At 47.8% G+C, this 27,611-nt stretch overlaps 1 protein-coding gene across 3 annotated transcripts in view; it reads left to right on the top strand.

Moving 5' to 3' along the window:
- PRKDC (protein kinase, DNA-activated, catalytic subunit) overlaps positions 1 to 27,611 on the top strand; it is a 2,754,228-nt gene that overhangs the window by 624,498 nt on the left and 2,102,119 nt on the right. For all 3 annotated transcript variants that reach the window (XM_085605657.1, XM_085605658.1, XM_085605659.1), the window contains one exon: positions 19,337 to 19,563. In XM_085605657.1, coding sequence (XP_085461783.1) covers positions 19,337 to 19,563 — 227 coding nt within the window. The remainder of the gene's footprint in view (positions 1 to 19,336; positions 19,564 to 27,611) is intronic.

Genomic DNA, 27,611 nt, shown 5'->3' on the forward strand with positions numbered 1-27,611 from the left:
GAGGAGTTGAGGGTGGAATTCAGGGGCGCAGAAAGAGGTGGTGGTGGACAGCACAGTTCTTAATCTACCCTGTTATGTCTGCACACTTCAAGGCTGCAGCCAGGGCAACAGTCCTAAACAAGCATTTGCAATGCAATAGGTCTCGCAGTTACACGAGTTAAAGCTATTGGCATTGTAAATGACAATGCCTTTTATTTATGTTTTTAAAACGAAAAAAAATATAATAGGCATTGCCATTTGCAATGTCAATAGCTCAAACTTGCGTAAATTCGAGACCTATTGCATTGCAAATGCTTGTTTTTTTTTTTACAGATTAGAGACTAAAGGAATAAGGAGACTGTGAAACCTAAGATTCTGTTTCATTCCAATTCAATAATCAAGTTTATTTTCTCCGCACAATTGACTCGCTAAAGGTAGTGCTAGCAAGTAGGGAAGGCTCACCGCAGGGTTTGGTAGAGGGACAGCGAGTCAGACCATAGCACAGGATTGTCAAATCTGTTACTCTTCTAGAAACCTCCAAATAACTCCACGTATAACAGTCCACGCAATGTACATGCTTCCCTCCACCTATGCCTACCTTATATCCACCTGTTCCCTTAACAAACCCCACTCCTCTTCCACCCCCCCACCCGCCCTCCCCCGCCGTTTGCCAGGATCAATGCAATCTTTGGCCACACCACAGAACATACTTTTTTGACCCTGGGAAAATGTTTGAGAGTAGCCATGGTGTACAACATAACTAAACCCATTGGTAAAGCCATTAGGTTCCAAAGGCGACACCTGTTAACACCTTATTGAAAGCACCAAAATAACTAAGAAGAAGCATTCCTCTTCATCATCACATTAAGATCAAGGCAAGGAACTAAAAGAAGAGTGCCAAAACGGAAAGTGTTTTTTAACCTCTGTTTTTCCAAAACTGTCAGCATGGGCTTGTAGTAAACAATGATGAGATTCCCTTCTTTTGAAGCTTTGCAGAAACTAGGAAGCCCTGACTTCCATGCTTAATGTATCACCGCACACAACTTTTGGCACACTTTCCAGACTCTTTCGAGACCCACTGCCGTTATTCAGTATCTGTGACACTGCCTAGTACTGTTATGACTTCAGTGGTTGTCTCCCCTGTGACCATCCGGCCTAGGCGCATGCATGTGACTTCACTTTTGCACCTGGTTTAAAGCTATTGGCACCGATGCTCCCCAAATCTAGTAGCCTGACTGCTTTCACTTGGTAAAATTTGAAGCCACTCACTTTATTGAAATATTAAAAGAATAGCCCAAGGATAGAGCCTCTATGGCTGTTAAATTGTTTTAGAAATGCAGCATGGGACAGGTGCCACTCTACTTCTCCGGTAAACTGAGAATCCAGAAAGCATACACCTGTTCCCTCTGGTTCTGCTTTTTTTGGTGGCGGACTCAACCCCAGAGTGTCTGGTACTGCAAGCCTCAAGCAAAGACCTAATCTCTATCTTTTCAGATCCTAGAGGGGCCCATGAGGTTTGATGCTTTGGGGCATACGTTTTTCACCTCAGGCAGACTATGGCTATTGGCATGTCCACAAGCCTTGTGAAGTGCTAATACACAGTGTCTTCTGGGGATTGAATGAGTAACTGTCTTAAGCTTCCTTAGTTATCTTTTGGCAACTTTTGAGCAAGGCAAGGATGAGGTGAAGCAATCTGTTTGCACATTCCAAGACAGTAGGTGCTGTGACACAGTCTATGCAATCAGACTTGCTGTATTGTGACATGCCTGGATGCATTCCACTGTTTTTCCCTGAAACCTCGAGCAAGACTTGTTGGAGAGGTTCAAACAGGCCCTTGCTCTGGTTTAACTTCCCCAGCAATGCAATTATACTAACAATCTGTTAATACAGCCCTCCACTTCTGCACCATTCACACAACTGCAGCTTTTTTGTGTCATTGTAAAGATCACCAGCTGCTCACCATTATTGTTGCCTCGTCCACGCCACTTACTCAGTTGCTCCACTGAGAACTGTGTTCATGAGTGCTGTGATACACATGTGATGTTTCAAACTATTCTTGGAAATAGAAAGACGTTACTTAGGACCAGTGGGTCCTGTAGAAAGGATCATTTAGGCAAGTTGTGCTTCTTGGTGTGGGTGCGTTTTGAAGCATATCATAATCTACAGGGAACCTGATAAAACAATCAAACAGTCACAATATCCTCCTCAAACTTCTAAAAAAATTGTTTAGACGTGGTCACCTACCAGCAGATTCTTCTTGCTCTTCATTGTTAGCACTGGATAGGGTAAGTGCATCTTGGCGCCACCTATTTTCACAGGAAATACCCCAGACTTGCGGTGGAGACTGAGCACTACTAATTTATCTTACCCTTCCGATTGTCACTAGCACTGAGAATATTCCCCAAGGTGATGGCTGTTGTGGTGGCTCACTTACTCATGTAAGGCACATATGTGTAGCCATATGAAGATGACTGGTTCTTAAAGTATAAATGACCAGAAGTAACACTTTTTCACCAGGACTTTACAGGTTGGGAATCAACCAAGAGTAGATGGCATTGATACAGAACGATAATTCAGTTATTTTGAGCAGTATTCAACAAAATCGATCAACCAGCATTCTCCCCTCCTTGGAGAAGGTATATATGTCCAGTTTATGAATGAACAATTTGCACCACAATTCTCCCTAAAAGCTTGATTGGTACTGAGGTTATAATGATTGATGCCTATTCGTGGTTCTCTAAGCACATCTCTACATGAGACCATGTCAGTGCTTTCTGTGGGACAGATGAAACTAAGACCTCATTCGTCTTGCAGATAGGACATGGCGTAATCCCCATGCTTGCACAATCTCTCTATTAGTGCAGTCTGTCATCACTTATATGGGAGCCATTTCTCAACCCCAGCCCTCAGTTCTGATTAGTGATTGATGCATCCCTTCTTGGATAAGGGGCTCATCTTGATGATAAATCAATCAGCAGTATCTAAGTTCCACAAAGAGACCTACAAATGTTTGTTTGGCCCTAAGGACAGTGTGCTTAACCCTGAAAACCTTTCTACCTATTCCATATCAATAAGACCTGTCATTTGGTGAAGAAAGTTGTTCCGCAAGACGATGCAACTGTGGCATTAGCTGAAGAAAAAATTGTGATGTAATAATCAATGTGGGAATGGACTCACACTGTCTCCGGAGCGCAGTGATGTGAAACTTGAAGCCCATATAGAGAAAGTTGTAATGGGGACTGACCAGCATGGTCTATGATTTTGTGTTTAGTTGCAGAAGGGATCAAAGTAAGTACATAATCAGAGGCGGAAGTAAAGAAAAGATTGTTCAATTGTGGACATCAAAAGGAACTGAAATTGTTTAAAAACTGGATCTCTAATCCACAAACGGTCAAAGGTTTAGATTCAGTGTTGCAGCATATAGTCATTAGAGGAACAAGATAATAAAGAGCAGCCATGTCATAGGGAGAGGCTTTGGAGAGTAGGATATAAGAGAAACGTTATTATTGGTGTATCTCAGTAATGGTATGAATTATAAAGTGAATGTACACCTGTTATCGATGTTCCTAATTCTTCCTAGAATAAACAAAGTGGCATCATGAAATAGAGATAACACTATTACTGGTGTGTCTCATTACAATAATCAAATATATAAACAACTAAATGTTACTATCTATCCCAAGGATTAGTAAGCTGATTTATAATTAGACTGGATATCCGCATAAATGTACAGTGTACAGAGCAGTGGCAATCTGATTATCTTCCCAGTGATGCAGTACGTTTTTAATTAGCCGGGAGTCACAAACTGGAAGAAAAGTAATAATGAACTGATAATTGCATGATAGATTGGGGAATGTAAATTGTTTAGCATGTCTGCATTATTGTTGTATGGTGGAGGGTGTCATATTGATTATAATTGGCATACATATGTCATTTCATTATACACAGTAGCAGCATTTGATATCTTCATTACAAGAATATAGTGTGAGACTGTTTGATATGTCATGTTGAATCATATGTCTGTTGAGGTGTAATATGAGGATAATGTGTGTTAAGTCTTGATAATTTACAAATCTGTTTAGTTACCATCTCTCAATTACATGATGTTGTTTAAATTAATAAGGAGGGAATTGGATTTTGAAAAGACCATCAATTAAACGAAATATTGTGGGTATATTTAACTAAAACACACACACACACACTCGCACACACTCTCACACACTCACACACACACACTCTCACACACTCACACACTCACACACTCTGTCACTCACACCTGTATAAAAACCATCAAACTAAATATTGTGGGTATATTTAACTAAATTACACACACACACACACACACACACACACACACACACCACACACACACCTACCTGTATAAAACACAATATTCCACATTTTATAGGACGATTTTGAAGGTGAACAAATTTTCTATCTGTACATTTCTTGGTAGAAGCATTTAGATGGGCCGTCTTTCAAGGCTTCTTTATAGTGAGACTATTATTGATCACATTCAAATGATAATGTTTTTTTTGTTTTTTTGTTTTCAAAAACCTTTATTGAGAATCAAAGGTACACAGCAGAGAGCCTACAACCCTTATGGGCCGGCCGCGGTAATTAACTTGCATATGTCTCGAAGCACACAGCCCATATGCCGTCAACCCGGAGGTACGGCGGCGTTGAAGGATACCGGTGTACCAAGGTGTAGCTAGTATGTGGCAAATCTAGTGTCCTTCAGAATGTCCACCAAGATATGGGCAGAGTGCCCCAAGTTGCATTACAGTGCCAAGCAATCGAGCTAACAAACTTAACAAACTCCCCCCCCCCCTCCCTCCCCTTAGCTACCGGTCCACACCACACTTGTCTCCCGTGTCCAAGGCTCGGGGCTGCAGCCGCCACCCCCCTCCCAACACCCTAACCGCACCAGCAGGATGCTAGACATCCGGGTTCTTCCTGCGCGATGGCGGGTGGTTCACAAATGCCGCCCCTGAAATCGTTCCACTTGGTCCATACCTCAACCCATTTACTAGGGCACCCTCTCGCAACATACACAGTTCTTTCCTGCAGCATGCACCAGTCCATATCATTGGCCCAATCTGATAGTTTTGGTGGAACAGCGCCTCCCCAGAGCCTAGCTACGTTCCTCTTCGCAACCATTTGGCCAAGTGTGACCCAGAGCCTCCCTTTTGGCGGCAGGTCGGTTGGTTCCCATATATTAAGGATGCATCTTTTAGCCTCAGGGCGAATCTCCACCTCCCACACCTCCTCCATACACCGCACCACTCTTCTCCAGTACCTCTGAATCTTCGGGCAGCCCCACAGTATGTGGAAAAACGTTCCTGTGTGCCCACAACCCCTCCTGCAGCGTGCTGTGTCCGCCTTCCCCATCATGTGTAGTCTCGTGCAAGAGATGTAAACTCTATGTAGGATCTTCAGCTGAATGAGCCGCAATCGGGCCGATATCGCGACTTCCCGTGGGGAGGCCAGGGCGTAGAGCCACTCCTCGTCATCTATCTCCAACCCTTCCGCGACCCATTTCGCTTTTAGGGGGAGAAGCACATCTGGGGGGTTATTGATAAGTTTTTTGTAGGTGAGGGAGATGGCGTGTTCCGCGAGATGCCCGTCCAGCAGCCTATCTTCGAGGGGGGAGGCGGGCGGCAGCTTGGCCTCCGGTGGGATATTGGCCTGCAGGGAGTGACTTATCTGCAAGTACCTATAGTGTTCAGTATCTGCCAGTTCGTATGCTTCTTTCATTTGGGCGAAAGTGCGGACCCCCGTAGGCCCCCAGATGTCTTTGATCTGGGAGATGCCAATCAGGTCCCAGTTACGGAACCCCTTGGTGCGCCTGAGATTGCCAAGTGCTTCGGAGGCCCAGAGTGGCGTGGCCATCGTGAGGACGCCAGACCAGCCGAGTTTCTTCTGTGCGATATGCCATATCTGCACCGAGTGGAGCGTCGGACCGGTGAGTCCGCGCGCCCCTCTTTTAGAATAGAGTGCTATGTCATAATTCCCGCCGGGAAGCAACCACCTATCCATACCATACGCTGGGTCGTTCCCGTCCCCGTAGGTCCCTTGGTTAATCGCGGACAGGTGAGCCGCCCAATAGTATTTACGGATGTCGGGGAGAGCTATTCCGCCATCGTACCACCCCAGCGTGAGCTTAGCCAGCGAGATACGCGGCGTCCCGGCCCAGAGGAGGGAGCGTACCGCGGTCTCGATCGCCAGACAGTAGCCGTTCGGGACCAGGTCTGGATAGTTTTGCAGCGCGTAGAGGAAGCGCGGGAGCGATAACATCTTAAAAAGCGCTGCTCGGCCCAGCAATGACAGTGGGAGGTTTTGCCAGGATTTCGCCTCCCTCTGGAGCCGGAGCAGCGGCGGTCTGAGGTTGTGCTCGTACAGCAGGGTCTTATTGGTGGTGACATACACTCCGAGATATTTAAACCCATCCTTTGCCACCCGAATAGGACAGGAGGCAGGGAGTCTGGGAGGGTCCCCGTGCAAGACGTAGAGGTGCGATTTAGCCCAGTTAACTCTGAACCCTGAGTTGCGACCAAAGCTAGCCAGTATGTCCAGCGCTGCTATCATGGAGCCACGCGGCTTAGAGAGGTAAAGAAGTATGTCATCAGCATACAGTGATATTTTATCCTCCCACCCCTCAGCCCATGCTATGCCCTGCACAGTGGCAACCTGTCTTATCCAGGCCGCAAGCGGCTCCAGAGAGAGGGCGAAAAGAAGTGGCGAAAGGGGGCAGCCCTGTCGAGTCCCTCTGGCTAGCGCGAAGACTTCTGACACCTTGTTGTTTACCAGCACCTGCGCCAGGGGTTCCGCGTACAATAAGCGCACCCACTCGATGATGCGAGGCCCGAAACCCAACTTTCGTAGGACTGCGAACATATACGGCCATTCCAAGGTGTCGAAGGCCATGGTGGCATCCAGTGAGACCACCACCGCGTCCTCCTGAAGCCTATGACATTGCCCTAGCACCCCGTGGAGTCTCCTGATATTTAGGGCCGTGTTTCGGCGAGGCATGAACCCCGATTGGTCGGGGTGTATTAGTGAGGCTAGCACCGGCCTGAGCCTATTGGCCAACGTTTTCGCCAGTATTTTGGGCTCAGCGTTGAGGAGCGAAATGGGCCTGTATGAGGCACATAAGTCTTTAGGTGTTCCCTCTTTCGGAAGCGCTACAATGGTCGCTATGCGCTGATCCCGGGGCAGCAGCCCCATTTCCCTGCTACGGTCGAACATGGATTTAAGGTGCTTACTAATGACGTCTGGCTGGAGCTTGTAGAGCTCAATGGGAATTCCGTTTGGACCGAGTGCCTTGCCCGGGCGGAGGTCCCCAATCGCCCGCTGTAGCTCCGCCTCAGTGAGAGGGCTATCCAAAGCTCCCCGGTCTGCGTCCGAGAGAGTGGGCAGACGTATGTCAACAAGGAGGTCAATAGAATCCTCCTCTGGCCGGTCCGATTCCCGCCTATAGACCTGCTGATAGTGAGCAGCAAACTGTTGTACTATCTCCCGCGGCTCCGTAATCACTCTCCCGTCTTCAGCGCGCAGCTCAGGCACTACCCGACCGGCACGTTGCTTCCGCTCAAGCCAAGCAATGAGTTTCCCAGCTTTATCGCCTTGGTCATAGATCCTGCCAATTTTGTGCCGCATCACCACCTGGGCTTCGTGGGTCGCCAGCGCTCTGTATTCCGCAGCCTTAAGCTGCAGCTTGTGCCGAACCTCCCGGTCCCCGCTAGCCGATGCCTCCCTTTCCAGTTCTTCCAGTTGCGCCTCTAATGTCATGACCTGCTGGGTTCGGTCCCTCCGTCGAGCCGCTATGGCCGACAGCGCCTCACCTCGCGCCACGGGTTTAAATGCCTCCCACAGGGTGACCGGGGAGTCCACCGACCCCTCATTCTCTGTGAAGTAACGCGATATGGAGGTGGAAACGTGTTTCCTAGTAACCTCATGTTTCAGGTGCCAGGCATTTATTGGTGCAATGCAGCCCTCTCGCCTACTTCCGAACACAATGTGGGCAAGGACCGGCGAATGGTCAGAGATGCCGCGAGGGAGGAGTACAGCCTCCAGCACCTCCATCTCATGTTGCAGCAGGGTAAGGATGTGGTCAAGCCGCGAGAAGGAGTGATGTGCCCCAGAGAAAAAACTAAATTGATTTTCGGTGGGGTGGAGCATGCGCCATATGTCAGTAAGTCCAAAGGACTCTAGAAAGTCCGCCATCCACCTCTGCCCCTGTGGCAGTTCTCTAGGGGGCTGCCTGTAGCGCGATCCCGATACTACTGCATTAAAGTCCCCTCCTAGCACCAGCTGCCCCTCAGGAAGCGAAAGGAGAAATGCGCCCAGGTCTGCAAAGGCCCCGGTCTGGAGGCCCGGGGGGACATAGACTGAGAGTAGATTGAGCGTCCGGCCCTCCCAACGCCCCGACACCGCCGTGAAGCGCCCCTGCGGATCAGTCTTGGTGAGGTCTATGTGAAGAGGCAGCGAGCGGCGCAAGAGGACCCCCACTCCCCTCGACCCCGTGGTGAAACCTGAGTGCGCCGCTAGCGCGTAGCCATATCTGTTTAAGGCCTGACAAACATTCCCCAGCAAATGCGTTTCTTGCAATAGCACCACATCTGGCTGGTGTCGTTTGAGAAATTGTAATACTATAGTACGTTTTAGTCTATCCCCCAATCCATTGACATTCCAGCTGAGGATCTTCAAACTCTTTTCCCATCTCTTAGCATTGTGTCGTCTCAAAAAGGTGCCAAGTCCCACCACCCCGGCATCATAGGTGTCGACAAAATTTGTGTGACCGTACCAACTCCCCAACTCCCCCCCCTCCCTGGGCCCCCCCCAACATGGCAAGACAAGTAATGTACAACGAGGCCAGTAAACCAGTCCAGCCACCCCCTCCCTCCCGTGTCTGACCCCAACATCCCTACCCCCTCCTGCAAAAACCAACCCCCCCCCTCCCTGCCCCGTGGATTCCGAACTACCCACCACCCCAATTAGCAGAGCGCCTGTCGCCCAACCCTGCCCCGGTGAACCCACCGGGAAACTGTACTTGGGAAGTTCGTGGGCCAGCCCCTCCTGGCCGCCCGTCCGTGGTGCTCAGTTCGTTCAGTCCCCGAGGCCTGGTGCCAAACGGAACTGGAGCCGGCCCCCAAAGGACCTGCAACCACAGCGCCCCAGGGCCAATTAATGTCAAAGTGAGGGCACATATGTTATACGTTACTGTCAGATGCCTTCATGGTGTCAGGTGTCTTGGCTTCGACGCGGTATCCGTCTCCCAGCGAGTCCCAACGGGGACTGTTCGACCTGGACCGCCTGGACCGCTGACTCAGCTCGCCACCCTCCGGGCGTCCTGCCGCCGACTCTCGATCTGTGGCTGGAGGGCCCGCGTTGCGCCACCGCTCATTTTCGCGCTGTGAACCCTGAGCCGCCTCTCCGGCATCCAGCCATTCCTGTACAGCCTCCAGTGAGTTGAAGAAGAGGGAGCGGCCGTCAGCAATAATTTTCAGTTTGGCGGGAAAGAACATCATGTATTTGATGCCACGATCACGCAGCGCTGCCTTGACCCCCTGGAAGGAGCGCCTCTCCCGCTGGACCTGGAGCGTGAAGTCAGGAAAGAATCGGACCGTTGCCCCTTCGTACTTTAGATCGCCCTGTTGTCTCGCCGCCTGGAGGATTGCGTCCCGGTCGCGAAAGTTCAGGATTTTCGCTATGATCGTCCGTGGCATAGCCCCAGGTTTGGGTCGTGGGACAGGGGCTCTATGTGCCCTCTCGATCGTGAAGAACTTGGAGAGACGTTTGGGTTTCAGGTGCCTGAGGATCAGGTCCTCAAGGAAGAGCTCCATACAGTCCCCTTCAAGCCCCTCCGCCACACCAACGACGCGGACATTGCTTCTCCGGGCCCTACCCTCCTGATCGTCCAGGCGCAGGGCCATCAGGCGGTGTTGGTGCACTAGCTCATTTACCCGACCCTCGAGCCTCTTCTCCGAGTCCTGCAGTGCCTTGATATCGACTTCATTGGCCTTGGAGCGGTCCGAGGTTTTCCCGAGGTCGGTGCGGAGCAGATTCACTTCAATAGTGATTTTGTCCATCTTTGTTTCGAGCGTCGTGCCCAGGGTTTGAATAGCGGCCATGATGGACTGCAAGGACGGTTCCGCCGGGCCTGCGGCCTCCTTCGTGGCCCCTTCCGTCTGGGGCGGCACCCTGGTCACCGTGTACTGGTCAAGTTTGTTGGCCTGAGTCGTGGCGCCGCCCTTGGGCCTCATGGTGGCCCCCTGGTAAGTACCAGCGTCCTCCGGTGTGTCCCTGGCTCTCTCAAGGCCAATGTGGAAGGAGGCCTTCGTCGCACTCAGGTAGATCCGCGATTGGGCGCGGCCGCGACGCCCCACTCACCGGCTCCCAGGCGGCAACCGTCCCCGGCCGCAATCAGCAGCCTCCACCCGGCGTCTGTGCTGGGTAGTCCTCGGCAACAGCCCCGTCCGGGCCCTGTCACCCCGCTCCTGCGGCTGGATATGGCGCCCTCTCCGCACCAGCCTCGATCGCGGTGTCGCGTCCCTCACTACTGCTGGTCGCCGGATCAATCGCCGCACACGCGGCCGCGTCCCTCCGCGCCGGCGCCCCTCCGCTCAGGTCTCCAAGCAGGCCGCGCGCCGGGGCCTCGAGTCTCGCCCTCGGCCGTCGCGGAGCTCCAAGGCCGATGCGTCCTGCTGCCGCCGTCCGTCGCGGCCGATCTCCCGGGCGGTGCGGTTCTTTCCGGCGGTCGCCGAGCGGCTCTCTGGGGGCACCAGATCAAGGGGATCCGGGGGGGAAGCTCAGGGCGCTCCCCTCCGTGCGGATTATGGCCGGATTTCAAAGAACACCAACGGCCCCGGCGGAGCTCCGGGATCAAGCGGCCATTTCCCAAGGCGCCTGGCCACGCCCCTCAAATGATAATGTTTAACGATGATCTTTAGAGTACTGATGAGCACCAAGCTTGAGGGAATTAGATTGGTCCCTAATATTAGACGGTCTAGTTTTGGGCTCCGCTGACAGCAGTATTTGTTTGAGCTTGCGCTACTTGAAATAATACCTGAAGCAGCCTATAACAAAACAAATTCAAGTGTTTGGGAGTAATACGCTTCTCGCATCAGTGATTTGGAACCCTGATTAAGTTAAACAAAAAGAAATTGAAAGTAAATGAGTGTAATTTTTTTAACACACAATTTGTCATTACGGATATATTTTTACATTGAATAGTTAACCCAGTAGTTAGACATTTCTCACTTCATAAATGTGTCTTGTTAAACTGGGTTCCATCTAATTCACTGCACTACATTTGAGAATGTGCTTCAAAACGGAGATGTTTTGAGCTGTTGGCAATTGCCTAGGGTCCTCACCTTCCAAGGAGTCTCTTCGGAAAGGAACCGTTCTTCCTTTCTCGCTTACCTCTGTTTATATCTGTATCTCGACCTCTCTTCTCTCTGTCTACCTGTACCCCTGACTCTGTCTCTCTCTGCCCTTTGTTATCTTAAGGGTTTTTGGGTCCCTGGGAGAGACATAATTCAACTGTTTTTATGTGAACTCTGTTTTCATAAGTTTGTTTCGCATTATGTGGGCTTCAATTATGCAAATAAGGGTAATTACATTCAAAGTTGTTACGAACTGGGCCCCCCAAAATATGTCCATAGCACCAATAGTCCTTAAGAGGACACTGCATCAGAAGCACCCAACTCTAGCTAAATTGGGAAGAATGCATAAAAGAATTTCTTTAGACATTATTAGGTAAATGATAGACTCTGTTGTTGAATTAAGATATAATGGGATTGCATTTGTTTCTCTTTGGCAAAGTTGATGTAAATAATGCTTATACTGTTAAATCCACCTCATAGAAATGTATTGCTACTTTGACTGTAGCAAGTTGTACCATAGCTCACACCTAGAAGTTTCGTGATGGCCCTGTTCTCAAACTACGATGGTCAAAGAAAAGGTGTTAATGGGCCTTTAAACTAGAAATCCATTTCTGTGCATGTTCTGAAGACCTAAGCTTTTACATATCACACTGTGTGACTCTATCTTTGTATTTGAGACATATAGCCTTCCTTTCTGATGAATACTTCTGTCTGTACATTACTCACCTCTTGAATCTCCTCCAGGCTCCAGAGTGGATTCTGAAAGTTGAAATAGTCTATAGGTGGTACCTCAACACTAGCACAACTGTAGTACGACAGGTATATGATGTCACACAATCGTAGAATGGACTGCCACAGTACAATGACCATTTTATTTTGTGCTTTTCAGTGTGAATCAGGAGTTTCTCTCCTCTGAATGTTTCCTTCCAAAGTAATCTTTCGTAATGTTTAGTACACAGATGTCTCTCCCAAAAATGTAAGGGTTAAAGCCATGTTGATCCTGTCCCAAGAAAAGTTAATACTGATCTACACGATGTCTGCCTGTGGTGTCTGGAACCATACACAGCTCCAGATCATTCGAAAAGTGACCTTGTGTAGACTAAGGCTATCAAAGAGTTTGAGTTGAAGCTCTTCATGGCACAGATCCCAGACACATTCCCGGCCTGTTGCCTGTCCAAAAAGCCCCATAAGAGGGAAATGTTGGCTTTGCTGCATCGCTCCTGCTCCAGGAGTGGGGAAGAGGAGTTGGCTTAACGGCTAGGGCGGACGACCTCAAATCTGGGGAACCGGGTTCGAGTCTAGGCAAGGACGAGCCACATCCTGTGATTCTGGGCAAATCACTCAATCTCCCTGTGACTAATAAAAATGAATGTGTCCTCATGTAACGCAATTGGTGCTTGTGTAAAGCGCTCTGATACCCGATACCTTCGGGGCAAGTTTGCGCTATATAAAACTCTGGGGGAAAAAAAAACATTTCTATTTCGCAGGTCCATTCTTCTACTCAAGCCTCAATGTAATCCTCTCATCCAGATTTGGTGGATATATAGCCAGCTCCAGATTTAGCCCTGGCACAGGTCTCAGATCCCACAACTCCTATTTCCAGAGTTTCCAACTCCTGGTGCTGACCCCACACAAAGTTCACCTTCAATCAGGCTATGCTCCACCCAGCTCCCTCTGGTGTGCCTGTGGGCCCCATCAAGCAGTCAGGCCCCTGACCAGACTTCTGCTGGCGGCTCCCTTCCCAGCACAACTTAACTCCTGATCAACATCCTCCTGACGCCATTTCAGCCCTGGCCAAATCTCTCTCTACAATGAAGGCCTTCCTAGCAGCCCTGCCACTGTTGCCATTGTAGTCTGCAATGCCACCAACGACTTCCATTGCTGAAAGCAGTGAATTTTCTGAAGATGAAAGCCATCCTACTCTGATACAGACACAGGGCACAGAAGGTATTGGAGGAGGAGTCCTCTTACATGCCCTTGCCTTGAGAATTATGATGAGTATTATGGCATACTTGAGGGACTTTTTGACTCTGATTCAGACTCCGTTCAAATACCCAACATTGTCTTTCATTAAAATGATGCCAGCAGCAAGTGAACAGTCTCTTTCTCTTATGGTAATGGATAGTGGTGACTGGAGAACTCTATGGATTTGATATCTCTCCTCAGGTAGATCTGGATTGTCCTTTGGGGCCTGTCACAGGAGAATTTACCTCCTTAACAACTGTTTTATGAAAGACAGTTTCCTTGAACTGCAATGTCTGGTGGATGAGAACAAGACTAACCTTCTCACAAAAATCCTGCAACCAGCATCCGCTGGTGCGGGGCCTTTGTTGCCCCTCAGTGAGATGTTGATTTATTCAAAATTGGTCGCCTAGAGCAAATTTGCTTCTGTGCCTCTGGTAGACTGCACGTGCCCTGCCTTCATCATACGGCCACAAGGTACCCAAAGTTCTTGATAGCTCATCCCTTTCCGGAGAGTCCTGTCGTTCAGGGTTCCTGTTTTTTTGCAACAGCCCTGGCTCTTTCCACTCTATTCCTACAGATAGAGATGTGAAAAAGGAGGCAAAGAGCGAGCTGTTCCCTTTGGAGAGCCTTGCCCTTCGTTCAATGAATGCAACTTGCCTTCTAGCCAGTTATTTCCATGGCTTGTGGGAAATGGCACAGATGGCCTTTTCAAATCTACCAGCGCACCTTTGTGAACATATTCCAGAGGTCATAATACATGGTACAGTGGACTCATTTGCCTGATCTTTGGGATCTTCTGTAGCCATCCACCATCTTTCTTGTAATTCATTCTTCTGGCTTTTCGGGTGATATCTAGGCTAGCCATGTTTGATAGAGCTCGCCTCTTTGACCAGAAGGCCAAAATTGGCACTGGAAAGCTTCAAATTGTTCAAGCTGGAGCCAGCTTAAAGGATATTCCAAAGCCTGTACTATGAAAGCCCTTGCAATGCATGCAGCATCCCAACAAGTAATTTCACCACTACTGGGGTCTGGTGTCTCTAAAGGGCAGCAGGAGTTCTCTTCTTCCACCCTGGCCTCTCCTGCAAAACTGCTCTATGTCACTCTTGAAGAACTGCTTGTGGCTCTAGTTCAGTTCATACTGTTGGGCCTTAGAGATTATTGATCAAGGACACGCCCTTCCCTTTCAGGACTTGCTTCTTCCCATTGCACAATTCCTTCACTCGGCTCAGACGACCATGCCTGCCTTCTGCAGCAGAAGGTTCCCGCTGTGTTGAGCAAAGGGGCCATGGAATTGGTTCCAGAGATCAAGTGGGGATACTACATACATTATTTTCTTCTTGCCTTCTATCCATGATTGGTTGGTTCTTGTTCCGATGACACTATAACCACAATGCGGTACCCCAACAAACAGGGTGGCTTGGACTCCCACTCACTGCCTTGGAAGTCCTGAGGGTGTGGTTTTGATCTTTGGCTCGTGATATATCTTTGAGTGTGAACAGTGTGGCAGGTACATTAGATGTGAGGGCAGACAATCTAAATCTATGCCATCTTGCTGGTCACAAGTGGCAGCTTCACTTAGAGGTGGTTCAGCCCTGAATGACTTTTGAGGCAACCTGTGGTGGATCACTTTGCAACCCACAAAAACACACATTTGCAGTTGTGTGCTCTACAGTTCCTGCTGCAGGGAGCCCTGGAAAGTATGTTCCGTCTGAAGTGGTATTTCTATCTCCACTATGCTAATCTCCTATCCCTTTGAGCCCTCTGGCCCTCAGGAAGATGCATCATGATGGTATGGAATTGATCTTCATAATGCTGGACTGGCCAATGAAGGGTGTCATACTTGGATCTGCTTCCCTCTTTACTTTCCCCTCTTCTGCATCTGTTTGAGGCGGTTCTCCTCTCACAATAGGGTCAGCAGGTTCTGCATACTAACCTCCACCTTTATCCTTGGAGATTTAGCAGGTGAATCTAAGATCTTTTGACCTGCCTGCGGTAGAGGCTGTAAAATATTCAGCTTGTTTATCATCTGTTGAAACTGTTATTTCTAGTTGTTGTTCCCATTCATTTCTTGGTGTACTGAGAAGGACATTGGTCCCTTCGAGGCACACTTATTTGACCTGTACCCTTTTGCACTTTCCATTACTCAGTAAGGCTGTTCTGTGGTCACTGTTAAGGGCTCTTCTAGCTTTTCCTGATTTGCTGGATCAACCGTCAGATTTTAAGCCTTATGTTTTTTAGTGCTTTCTGAAAGTATTGACCCGTTTGTTGGACAACCCGCCTTGTCTTGTAATGCCTCATTGTGTGCCCTGACTTGGTGCTCAAGTTCTTGATGGGTTTGCCTTGTGAGCCCATGTACACTTGTCTTTTGTGGCTACTTACCTTGAAGACTCTGTTCTTGATTGCCATTACCTTGGTTTGACGTGTTGGTGAGCTGCAGACTTTATCTGTTTGTTCTCCTTTCAACACATTTTTCCCCAGGCAAACTGGTCCTTTGAAATAATGCTTATTTCCTGCCGAAATTAGTTCTCATTTCATCTGGGTCAGTGCATATTTCTACCAACATTCTACCCACCTCTTCATCCTCCCTAAGAGAGGAAGCGATTATACTGCCTAGATCCAGGAAGCTTTTACATTTGCAGGACTTGTGACTACCAAATTGATGATCAATTTTTCATTGGCTCAGGTGGTCCCAAGGAAGGTAAGGTGATTCAGAAGTGGACTATTTACACTGGATCATGCTGTGCATGAAAGTCTGCAATGGTCTTGCCAAAAAGGAGATTCCTGAGGGCATCAGGGCGCATTCCCCAGGGCAAAGGCTGCTTCTTCAGCATTGTCAATGGACATTTTGAAACTTTCTGTGAATCACTTCCTGGTTTGACCGTCTTCTCAGATCCACCAGTGTAGAGATACTGTTTGGGTATTGATGCGAGATGAGGAATCTGCAGGCAGAGGTATCCATCAGAAGATGATGTTTACCTTCAGTAACGATCTTCACGGTTGATACTATCTATTTGCAGATTCTTCACCGATTCACCCTCCTCCTCGTTCTGAGGAGTGATCAGGCAACTTTTAATAAGTCCCAAGTTAGTTCTGGAGCTCTGCAATTTCGGCCAATCTTGTACGTCTCATCTATGCCTCTGCTTGCATGGATAAAAGGATGGGAGTTGATGTTACTGTGATGCAGTGATGCATTACACATCTCCTTCATGTCATAGCTGTATGGGACCAAAGCGGAGTCATGTTGAGGTGCCACCTGTCAGCACAGGAATACTATTTCAGTTTTCTGTATTCAGTCTGGCCCTTGAAAGAGATTGGAAAGGTGCAAAATCTGCATGTAGACTGAGTATCTATCAGATTAAGTATCATGTGATTTATGTACTTTTAACTGTCTGCATTGTCTCAATGTTACAATTGCTTTTTAAAGGTACATGACAGGATATTTTGATTTTATCTTATTACTTTCCCTAGTCCTATTTTTTAACATAGTAAAGAAAACCATTATAAAATTCATAAATAAAGAGAAGTGGTTCTCTCAACCTTGGGTAAAGGTATTTTCTTTCCGTTTTGGGCGGGGCCCTTCAAGTCAGTAGCATCCATTCACTGCCCTACAGTGCATCACTTGGTGAGGTGCGATTGGGTTTGGGAGTACCAAAACCCATTCCAAGGTGAATGTTATGCCTTGTGTCATTGGATGTGTTAATATGCCACACTGGTCTAAAATTACCACGGTTTCTTCTGAATTGGCCTGTGAGTTTAAATCTAATTGAGATTTTCCATAGGTGCAACTGTTCATTGTCCCTTGTAGGCCCATCTCAAATTCCGAAGAGTTAGGTTTCAACAGAGTGACATTTTGATCACATCATTATTCCTTCTTGAGTACTCTTAAAAAATAATTGCAGTGGTGTTTTCACTGAGGCTGGTAAAAATGGGGCACAATTTCAACCCTGTCAGGAGTCACTGCTTAAACTCACAGGCAGGAGTTTAAGGCCAGCTCTGAACAGTCATGATTTTGTGGGAAATTAATTGCAAAGCATGCAGTCTTGGAATTCTTGTTTCTGTTAGTTGTTTCTTTTTATTTCTTGTTGTTTTATAGTGATAGCTTGGTGTAGTGGCCAGTTTAGACACCTTTGAAACAGATGGAGCAAAGAAATGTGGCGGGGAAAAGATAAATGGTGGGGCACAGTGCTAGGGAGCATTGATAATCCGTAGATCAAAGGCACTTTAGTAGAGACAGTCTCTGGCAGGAGAAGTTGTATGCTTATTTTTCCAGTGAATCAGTGCAGTCATCTTTCTAATTCAGGGCAGTGTAATATTTCTTCTAAGTCAGGGAATGTATGTTTTTTTTTCCTTAAATACTAATTGTTTGCCCCTCACTAGCTCTTAAAAAGCTGCTCTTATTGCAACCTTCCCTTGGTTTCTTTAATAAGGATTCTTCCTATTATGCCATATCCATATGTTCCACTCCCCATAGCCTTTCGGTAGGGATTTTCTGAATCTGACCACCATTTCACATTTTATGCCGTGTTTGAGTGATCTAGAATATTTGGTTTTGGTTACTTCGTGGTTTGGCGACCTCTCTTTTTGTGTGTGGTCCTGCTGGTGTACCCTGTTATATAGAATATTAATAAGGTGGCATTTCTGATGAATCAAAATGGTGGCAGTTGAGATCCATACTAAATGTGTTTACCTGTCTATATTTGTATCATTTATTCAGTTTTCCTCTTCTGCTGTTTGAGCTTAGGGGCTGGATGACTAGTGTATAATCCAAGCCCTACCTGTACTGGTGCTGTCGTCTATACCATGCACAAACACCATGGGTATACTGCAGTTGGCCCACAATATGATTGTCAAAGTTATCAGAAGCCTCTATAGAAAAGTAAAAGAGTGTCAGAATCAAGAAACATACTTAACCTGGCTGCCTGTCCAGGGCTTGACAGAGCAGAAGGTCTTGTTTGTTAAGTATAAATATTCCCAGGTACAAGTTTCTATCTATGGCCCCTAGCACAAATATCTAACCTTGCCAGCCAGGGATTTTGTTAATTCATTGTAGCTATAGTGGCAGCTAGAAAGTGCAGACTATGGAGATTTCACAATAGAAAATCATCAGTATGTGGAGATGAACTTTGAACAACACTTCGTTTAGACCTGTTAAACAAACCATATTTGAAAAAAAACCTGCCGCTGTTTTTCTTTTCTGAATACTCACCATCATATACCTATAATTAGTGTTAATTTGTATTACCTTTTATGTTTTAATGTTGTGGTTATTTTTGTATGCGTTGACTAGTTTTCTGACAGCAAGACTATTAGATGGCAAACCACTTGCTTCAGTGTAATCAATTCTGTTAAGCATGGAGCAGCTTTTGTTGCGTTCCTTGATTCTGACATCTGGCAAAGTTGGCCCTGCAGCATGATACTCATCAGTAGATGTAGTCTTGAAAACATTCCTTTTGGCGAGCCAATCCAAAGATTCTAATCAATTTTATCAGATGGCCTCCTCTTCTCCTTAGAGCATTCATATTCTAATCTATGGAAGATCAGAAACAGTGATTCTGAAACTTGTTTTGCAGCACAGCATGTGTATGATTTACCGCCAAATTATATTGGGATTTTGTAGATGAGACTTATGGCGCGCTCACGTTGATATTCAGGTGTTAGCGTGCATGACAATGACTCCATTCACTGTAGATATTGACTGTTCATCCCCTATCAATACATTGACTTGAGGGTGGTGGTAGTGAGCCTTCAGAGGCTTCTCTCCAGGATTCACCCTATTATTGCAATTTTAAGAGTGGCATTTATAAATAGGTATGATTGAAACTAAATACCACTATGTATCCGTTTAAGTAACAGTGAAATAATTTCATGTTCTTCTAACATAAAATGGTAATTTGTGAGGGAAACAATACCAAACTAACTCTTTAATGAAAAATCAGATGTCTGTGCTTACTGAGACACTTGCATTTTGTAAGATGTTTGATCATAGTCCTTGTGATCTCTTTTAGGTACTGAAGCTCAGTCTTCCTTTCTCAGAGCTTTGAAATTCTTCCTCGGCAGACTTGCATTGAATGATGTCATTGCAGCTGAGCAGTGCTTCACCACAGGGCCAAAAGGCACCATGTTTAGTCCTCAAGAGAGAGAACAGTACAACTACAGCAAATGTACCATCATAGTCCGAATAATGGAGTTTGTTACCATGATCCTAGAGAACTGTCAGCAGGATTTTTGGAAGGTAAGCATGATACTTTTCTTACATGTATTTATGGGTCCTCTTTGATTGCACTCCCTGTAAAGACCAAAAAAAAACAGTTACTAAGATGGCATAAAATACTAGCTGTGCAGCACAGATCATGTGCTACGACCAATGAAGAGATATAGCTACAGAGTAACTAGTGGCAACTATGTAACTGAATGTTATGCCTCAGTCTTCTTTGCACAGCACACTTTTCTGTACCAAGAATCAAATCCAAAGCTTAAATGCCTTGGCACACACATAACATCTAAGCAAATGCCAACTAAGACACTTTGAAACAACAGGCTCCTCCGCTCCCTCCTCTGAAGGATTTGCAGCTCTCAAACAGATTGCTTTGCCATGAAGTTTATCCACACAGCCAGACTGACTGTTACACAAAGACCATCTTATTGGCAGCAAGTGAAAGCAAAGCTTTGTTCAAGGCATTTAAGCTTTGGTAAAAACTCTTCCTCCTGTTATCCCTCAGGTTATAGAACATTTCTCCATCAAGTTGGAACATAAACATAATCTGCAACTACAATGGCCTTTCCATCCTTAATCACAAAAGTACCTATCCACACCACTCCACTCACATCTTCCCAGTCACAATTTCAAATCCCTGTGAGTCTAAGACCTAGTTGACAAGATTACCTTTCTCAAAACAACTTCATATGAGGAAAATACATTTATCTTCTCATTCCTACCACTAGCTGCAAATCTGTACATCATCAGCACCTTGTTTCCCACAAGCACCGTCTTATCCTCCCTGAATATTGACCAGATTCCCCTATTGTCAGAAAAAAGGCAAATTCCTTGGTGGTTGAATGCTACATTTATTTCCCTTTACTCAGCAAAGTCCTCGAAGGAGCTGTGGTATTCCAATTGCAAGGCCACATTGACCTCCACACTCCACTCCAGTCCTATGCCAGTTTGTCTCCTCCATTTTTCCCACCGACCCATGAGCATACCACCAAGAATGCAACTATCCAATTTATCAATAATCCTTCAGTATCACAGATGAGGTCAATATCTTCCTTATCCTGCTTGATCTTTCAGCAGCCTTTCCCACTGTAGACAGCCAAGCCCTTTTCAGTACTGTCCTGCACATGTGGGCATCATACAAAGCAGTTTTAAGGTGGTCCAGCTCTTTTTTTGCTGAATTATAAGAACATGCCGAAGTTGGATAACTCCAAATCGCATGCACTTCTTGATAGAACCATCACAAGTACCCTGCTTTCTTTCTCCCTTCCTTCCTATAGAGAGCCCTGTCCCTCCTTTTCAGCATGGGTATGTGGTTCCTATTGGTTCCTGCTTTCAGCCTTTGGGCAGGCAACCTATATCTACTTTATTTCTTTTTTATTAAGAGGATTGGTTTAGTGCCAAAAGTTGACTGATGAGTTGAAAAGCAGCATATAAATCCTCCTCATAACTTTATATTCTTTTTTGGTGTAACCCTAGCCTTCTGTTCCTAGAGTTCATTTTCTGTCTAAAGGCCTGATTTAGAACTTGGTGGACGGGTTACTCCGTCACAACAGTGACAGATAACCCGTCTGCCAAAAAATAAATCCCATTATATCCTATAGGATTTATATTTTGGCAGACAGGACATCCTTCACCATTGTGACGGAGTAACCCGTCTGCCGAGATCTAAATCAGGCCCTTAGCCTTTAGGGTTGGCATTTCAAATTTCATCTGTGCTGTTGCGGCAGATAGTTTACCTCCGATCATTAACTTGAATGCATTGCAACTGGTGGCTTCAGTCTGTGGTTCTTAGAGCTTTGAAATTTTACATGAGCTGCACGGAGCCCTTCTGACTTTGAAACATGATTGGCTCATCTTATGACAAAAAGACGGCTAAAATCACAGTCTCTTGCATTTCAACGGCATCAGATGAGGTCCGGCTCCTCTGAGACATTTCAAGAGACCTAAGGCAGCGCCCGTTGCCTTCCAAATTACAGGTTTCTAACGCAGGTATTGTTAGGGCTCGAACATTGGGGCACTTCACAAGCCCTCTGGAAGGAATTTGCTCTCTGGATGGATCTACAAGATGTGGTTTGCTTTGTGGCCAAGAGGTTCTGCCCATCTTGTTTGTTTGAAGCCACCCTGGCTATAATTTATCTTCTCCCCTCCAGTTTTTTTTAAGTGTGAAATCTGGTTTCCTAAACAGGGAAGAAGGCGAGTGCAGGATGACGGACTAAGGAAAAGGTACCTTCCTGGTGAAAACAGCACTCTTATCCTTTGTTCCCTCTCCTTCAAAGCACCAACCGAACCACTCGGCCACCTCCACAAACACCACACACAGTAGCCTACAACCTTAAACATTGAAGAAAGCATAAAGGAATAAAGTTTGGTGGTTGGTGGCTCTTCAATAAGCGTGTGGTGGTGCTTTTAATTGTTAAACCTGTTTCTGGTCCTGCCTGCCGACGCATGCTTTTCTCAGCCACCAAGCCTGGTGCAAGGATGTTCGAGATCTAGGCAGCAACGTTATTTTAGGCAATTTGTATACATCTGCCGCTATCTTCTTACCTTTTGTAATGACGTACGATGTGTTTAATGTAGTTCAGGCTCTGCAAACGAGTTGTGAAAGGGGGTAATTGAAAACTAAAAGTACCAGAATCATCATGAAGCTGATGCATTCTTTTTTCAAACACCATACTCTGCACAGCTGCACACACGAATCACGCGCGCAATTCTTGACATAAAAAATTGGCACCTTCTCTACCCTGCAGAACTGGTTGCACACAGTCTTCGGACATGCAGTAATCTGCATTCCCTACATAACCACAATGAAGTCCCTCCACACAACAGTCTCCCCCCTCCCATTTCGCTCACACACACATGTATACACCCTAGACATGCATGTACCAATATTTTATGCACATATAGATTGCACCAAGTACAGAGGTCCATATTGCACCACAGTTTATACACAATAACTTTCATATTGTAGTATTTATTTACACTGTAAACGTCAAACTCTTGGCTGACCCATTTCATTTTGCTAACGAATCTGCACACAATTTGCACATAAGTAGCAATATACCCCAGCGTTTGTTTCCACACAATAGCATGATTAGTAAATAGTTTCTAACGAGTGCATTGCTTTTTGCAATGTCACGACTACCCACATTTAAACCTAGCTTTTGCATACAGTACAAATCACACACAAATGTATGCACATTAACACTAGTATTTGTGCAACTTACTGTTTACAGTATAAAAACAAGTTTACATATTAATATCCACACCTCACAAGTACAATATGTCTCTGGAATGCACACACTTGTGCACTGCTTCTACATGCAAACACACTCTATCAAAAATTCTGTGGTCTTCGCTAGGGTCTCTGGGAGAAGCCTGCAAGCTGAGAGCATGCCCTGTGAGTCAAATAAAAGACTGTCGCCAAGGTTGTAGCCATAGAAAGAGGATATAAACCTTGGGCATTCTGCTAGGCCAGTATCTGTCAGAGACTAAACAAGGTCAGATTACATACCTGCAGCCGAGGAATACTAGACAATAAAAAGCAACACCTGTCCTACTGTTGTTGTTTGCCTGCACACATAAAAGAAGTACCTTAAACAACTACACTTTATGACGTAGCTGCATCCCTCAAGTATTTCTTTTGAAGTACCTTTATTATGGCGTAATTATGTATCAATACAAACCTGTGAAGTCAAAAATCTCTGCTTAAACAAAGCACCCAACATTTCCACTCATATTCCTACAAAGTGATCTCCGCTTCAAAGTACGCATCAACCAGCTGTGCCAAATAAACACTTGGACTCCATCCTCAATGTAAGCGAACAATTAACTTTGAGAAGGATTCAGATTAATTTAATTTTATAGTGATGTTTTAATGTACAAATGTGCTGCTAAAATGTGAAAATTCTGTTGATTCTTTTTGCTGCTGATGCATAGGACTTATAAGAAGGGAAAATTGAACTTCTTTTTTTTTTTTATTTATTTTTTTTTTTTGAAACCGTTTATTACAGAATCCAAAAAATATACAAAGATGGGCCTACAACCTTCAGGCCGTCCGCTAGCAAACAGAAGGAGCATGTAATACAGACAATAGAACGCACGCTGCAGCAAAATGGACTTCACAGGAGTTAAAAGAGGCGTTGGCAGCCACACCATCCGGACCCCACACGACGGTTTCATTTTTATATAAATAACAACAAAAAAGCAAGTCCACAAGGCAACCCACAGTCGGAAACAACAGCATGTGCTCCCCTAGGGGGGGGACCCCACTGGTTCATAGGAATATCGAGGGGGGGAATAGGTCAGGACGGGCACTAAGTAAACTCATTGCCCAGAACCGGGAAGACAAACAGGCTAAGGAGACGGGGCCGGTGACGGATCAGGCAGTAGCGGCGGGGTACAGATTCCCCCACGGTAAGCATTCCAGGGGCCCCATACTTTCACCCATGTCCCAGGCTTACCTCTCGCAACATACACCACCTTTTCCCGAAACATACACCAATCCATGTTGTCCTTCCACGCCGAAACAGTAGGCGACCTCTGGGAACCCCACAGTTGCGCAATGCCACGTTTGGCCACCATATATCCCAGAGTCGCCCACCACGTCTGCGGCACTGAGTAGTCGGTTGGCTCCCATACATTCAAAAGACATCTCCTCGCCTCAGGCAACAGCGGCACATGCGTAACTACCTGCAAAACCTCATGCACACCACGCCAGAATCGCACCACCTCCGGGCATTCCCACAGAATATGGAGAAAGGTCCCCAAAGAACCACACCCACGCTTACACAACCCGTCCACAGCATAGCCCAGACGCATCAGACTCGGCCCCGTAACATAGACCCTATGGAGTATCTTGAGCTGGACGAAGCGAAGGCGAGCCGGTATGGCCACCTCTTTCGGGGAGGCCACCGCAGACACCCAGTCCTCGTCATCCAGCTCCAATCCATCAGCCCCCCACGCCTCACGAAGGCCGGTCAGCAGTCCCGAACGGTCATTGATGAGCTTTTTGTAAATTAATGAAATCGTGCCGTCCGGGACATGCCCATCTAGCACTCTATCCTCCAGAGGGGAGTACTCCGGGATGGAGGCAACGTCCGGAAATACGGAGCACAATGCATGACGGATCTGCATATAACGAAAGTACTCCCTGTCCTGCAGCTGGAATTCTGTCTGCAGCACATCGAACGTTTTGAATCCCCCCCTCGTCCAGAGATCGCCCACCCTGCTAATGCCTATCATGTCCCACTTCTCAAAGCCCTTCGAGGTCCACAGGGAGCCCAGCCGCTCAGATGCGTATAGTGGCGTCGCCCGGGTCAAGCGATCCTTCCACCCCATCGCCACGTTAGCCGTATGCCACACCCGTACCATGACCCTCGTGGGGCCCGTCAGCCGCGCGTCATGCGAGCTAGAATAAAGCGCCCGATTATAGTCACCGCCCGGCAGTAACATTTTATCCATCTCAAAGGCCGGGTTTAGGGCGGGCCCGTAAAGGCCGTGATTGATCGCAGCCAGCTGGGAGGCCCAGTAATATCGCTTGATATCTGGGAGGGCAACCCCCCCGTCATACCACGGGAGCGTCAGCTTCGCCAGGGCGATACGCGGCCTACCCTCCCAGAGCAGTCGGCGCTGCAAACTCTCCACCTCGCGAAAGTAGCGCGCCGGGACAACGTCCATTGTATTCTGCAAAGCATACAGGAAACGCGGCAGCGACATCATCTTAAACAATGCCGCCCGGCCGAGCGGCGAGAGCGGCAAGCGCTTCCAACGCGCGACGTCCTCCTTCAGGCGCTGGAGGGGGGGAAGCAAGTTCTGGCTATATCGGGCCTCCGCGTCCAGGGTAATGAAGACACCCAGGTACCTAAATCCCCGCGGGGCGATCTGGATAAGACAACCCCGCGGAAGGATAGGATCCTCCCCAGAGAGGACATACACACACTATTTAGCCCAGTTGATGACCAGGCCGGAGTTGAGGCCAAATGAGTGCAATACATCAACCAGTACTATCAGTGATTTACGTGGGGAAGCCAGGTACAGAAGAATATCATCAGCGTAAAGAGATACGCGGTCCTCATACTCGGGGGTCCATCGGAGACCACGAATAGAAGGTTCCCACCGCAGCCACTCCGCCAGGGGCTCCAGGGCAAGCGCGAAGAGGAGCGGTGATAATGGGCAGCCCTGCCGCGTGCCCCTGCCCAGCTCAAACGGAGCCGACACTCTACCGTTCACAACCACCTGCGCCAGCGGTCCCGAGTACAACAATTTCACCCAACCGATAAATCCCGGCCCAAACCCAAACTTCGCCAGTGTCGCCCAAATATATGGCCACTCAAGTGTGTCAAACGCCATAGTGGCGTCCAGGGATGCCAAAATGGCCGGTTCCCGTATAAACGGGACACGCGCGAGCACCCCATGCAAGCGCCGCAGGTTAAGCGCAGTGTTGCTATGGGGGATAAAGCCGGACTGATCCTGGTGAATCAAATCACACACCACGCCAACCAGCCGATTGGCCAACACCTTGGCGAGAATTTTGGGCTCCGCATTCAGCAGCGATATAGGCCGGTAGGACGTGACCCGGTCCCGCGGCCTCCCCTCCTTGTGAATGACCACGATAGTAGCCAGACGCTGGTCTAGCGGGAGGGAACCCGCCGAACGGGCCGCGAGGAACATCGCACGGAGTTGCGGCGCCAGCGTATCCGGTCGCAGCTTGTACAATTCGATGGGAAGACCATTAGGACCCATGGCCTTGCCGGAAGCGACCGAGCGTATGGCGAGAGCAATTTCTTCAGAGGTTGGGGCGGCGTCCAACGACACTCTGTCCTCCTCCGAAAGGGAAGGCAGCGCGATATCCCTAAGCAGGGCATGGGAATCCTCTTCCGAGCGGGAGGACACCGGGGAATACACCCCACGGAAATATTCTGCAAAGCAATCGACTATTTCTTCCGGTTCCGTGACACACACACCATCCAGTTTCTCAATCGACAGGACAACTCGACTCGCCCTCTCCTTTTTATCCAGCCACGCAATCAATTTCCCAGCCTTATCACCCACATCATACAGTCTCCCCTGTTGCTCTCTATTGAGGCCCCTGGCCGCCTCCGTGACGAGGGCCTTATAGGCCGCCTGCTTTAGTCGGAGGACATGTAATTTGTCATCCGTCACCCCACATTCGAGGTCGCCCTCCAACTCAGTTATTTCAGTTTCAACACGGGTCACCTCCTCCCGCTCGCGCCTCCGGGAATGGGAAATAAGGGACAGGGCATCCCCCCGAATCACCGTCTTAAATGCCTCCCATAGCGAGACCGCAGATGACACCGACCCCACATTATCATCAAAATATCGCTTAAGGGACTTAACCAACTCTGCGCGAATGGTGGGGTCACGCAGGTACCAGGGATTAATCGGGGCCACCCTACCCTCTCCCCTCGGGAGAATATCGAAGTGCAATAAGAGCGGGGAGTGGTCTGAAATACCCCGCGCCAAATGGCGCACCTCCCCGATCCTCCCCGCATGCGCCGCCGGCACCAGGACATAGTCTAGTCTTGATAGACTGCCATGGGCCCCGGAATGAAAAGTGTACTGTTTCTGCGTAGGATGTTTCAAACGCCAACAATCCACCAGCCCCAAGGCATCCAATAGGCCAGACAACCACGCTTGGGCACGGGGGAGATCCCTAGGGGGGTGACGGTCCTCAATTCCAGAAACCACAGCGTTAAAATCCCCCCCAACCACCAGAATCCCCTCCGGAAGGCCAAGGAGGAGGCGCCCCAGGTCCGCAAAGGTGGTCGTCTGCAACCCTGGCGGGACATAGACAGAAACAAAAATAATCACTCTGCCCTCCATTCTACCCACCAGAACCGTGTAACGTCCCCTGTCATCATGGAGTACCTCATCAACTTCCAACGGGAGCGAGGTCTTGGCCATGATGCCCACACCCCTTGAACCCGACGTGAAGCCCGAATGGGCCAGAAGGCGGTAGCCCCGCCGGTTCATAGCACGAAAGGAGTTGCCAATGAGGTGCGTCTCCTGCAGAAAAACTATGTCAGGTGAAATTCGTTGCAGGAACT

Source organism: Triturus cristatus, chromosome 5_1, assembly GCF_964204655.1.
Source record: "Triturus cristatus chromosome 5_1, aTriCri1.1, whole genome shotgun sequence".
Lineage (NCBI taxonomy): Eukaryota > Metazoa > Chordata > Amphibia > Caudata > Salamandridae > Triturus > Triturus cristatus.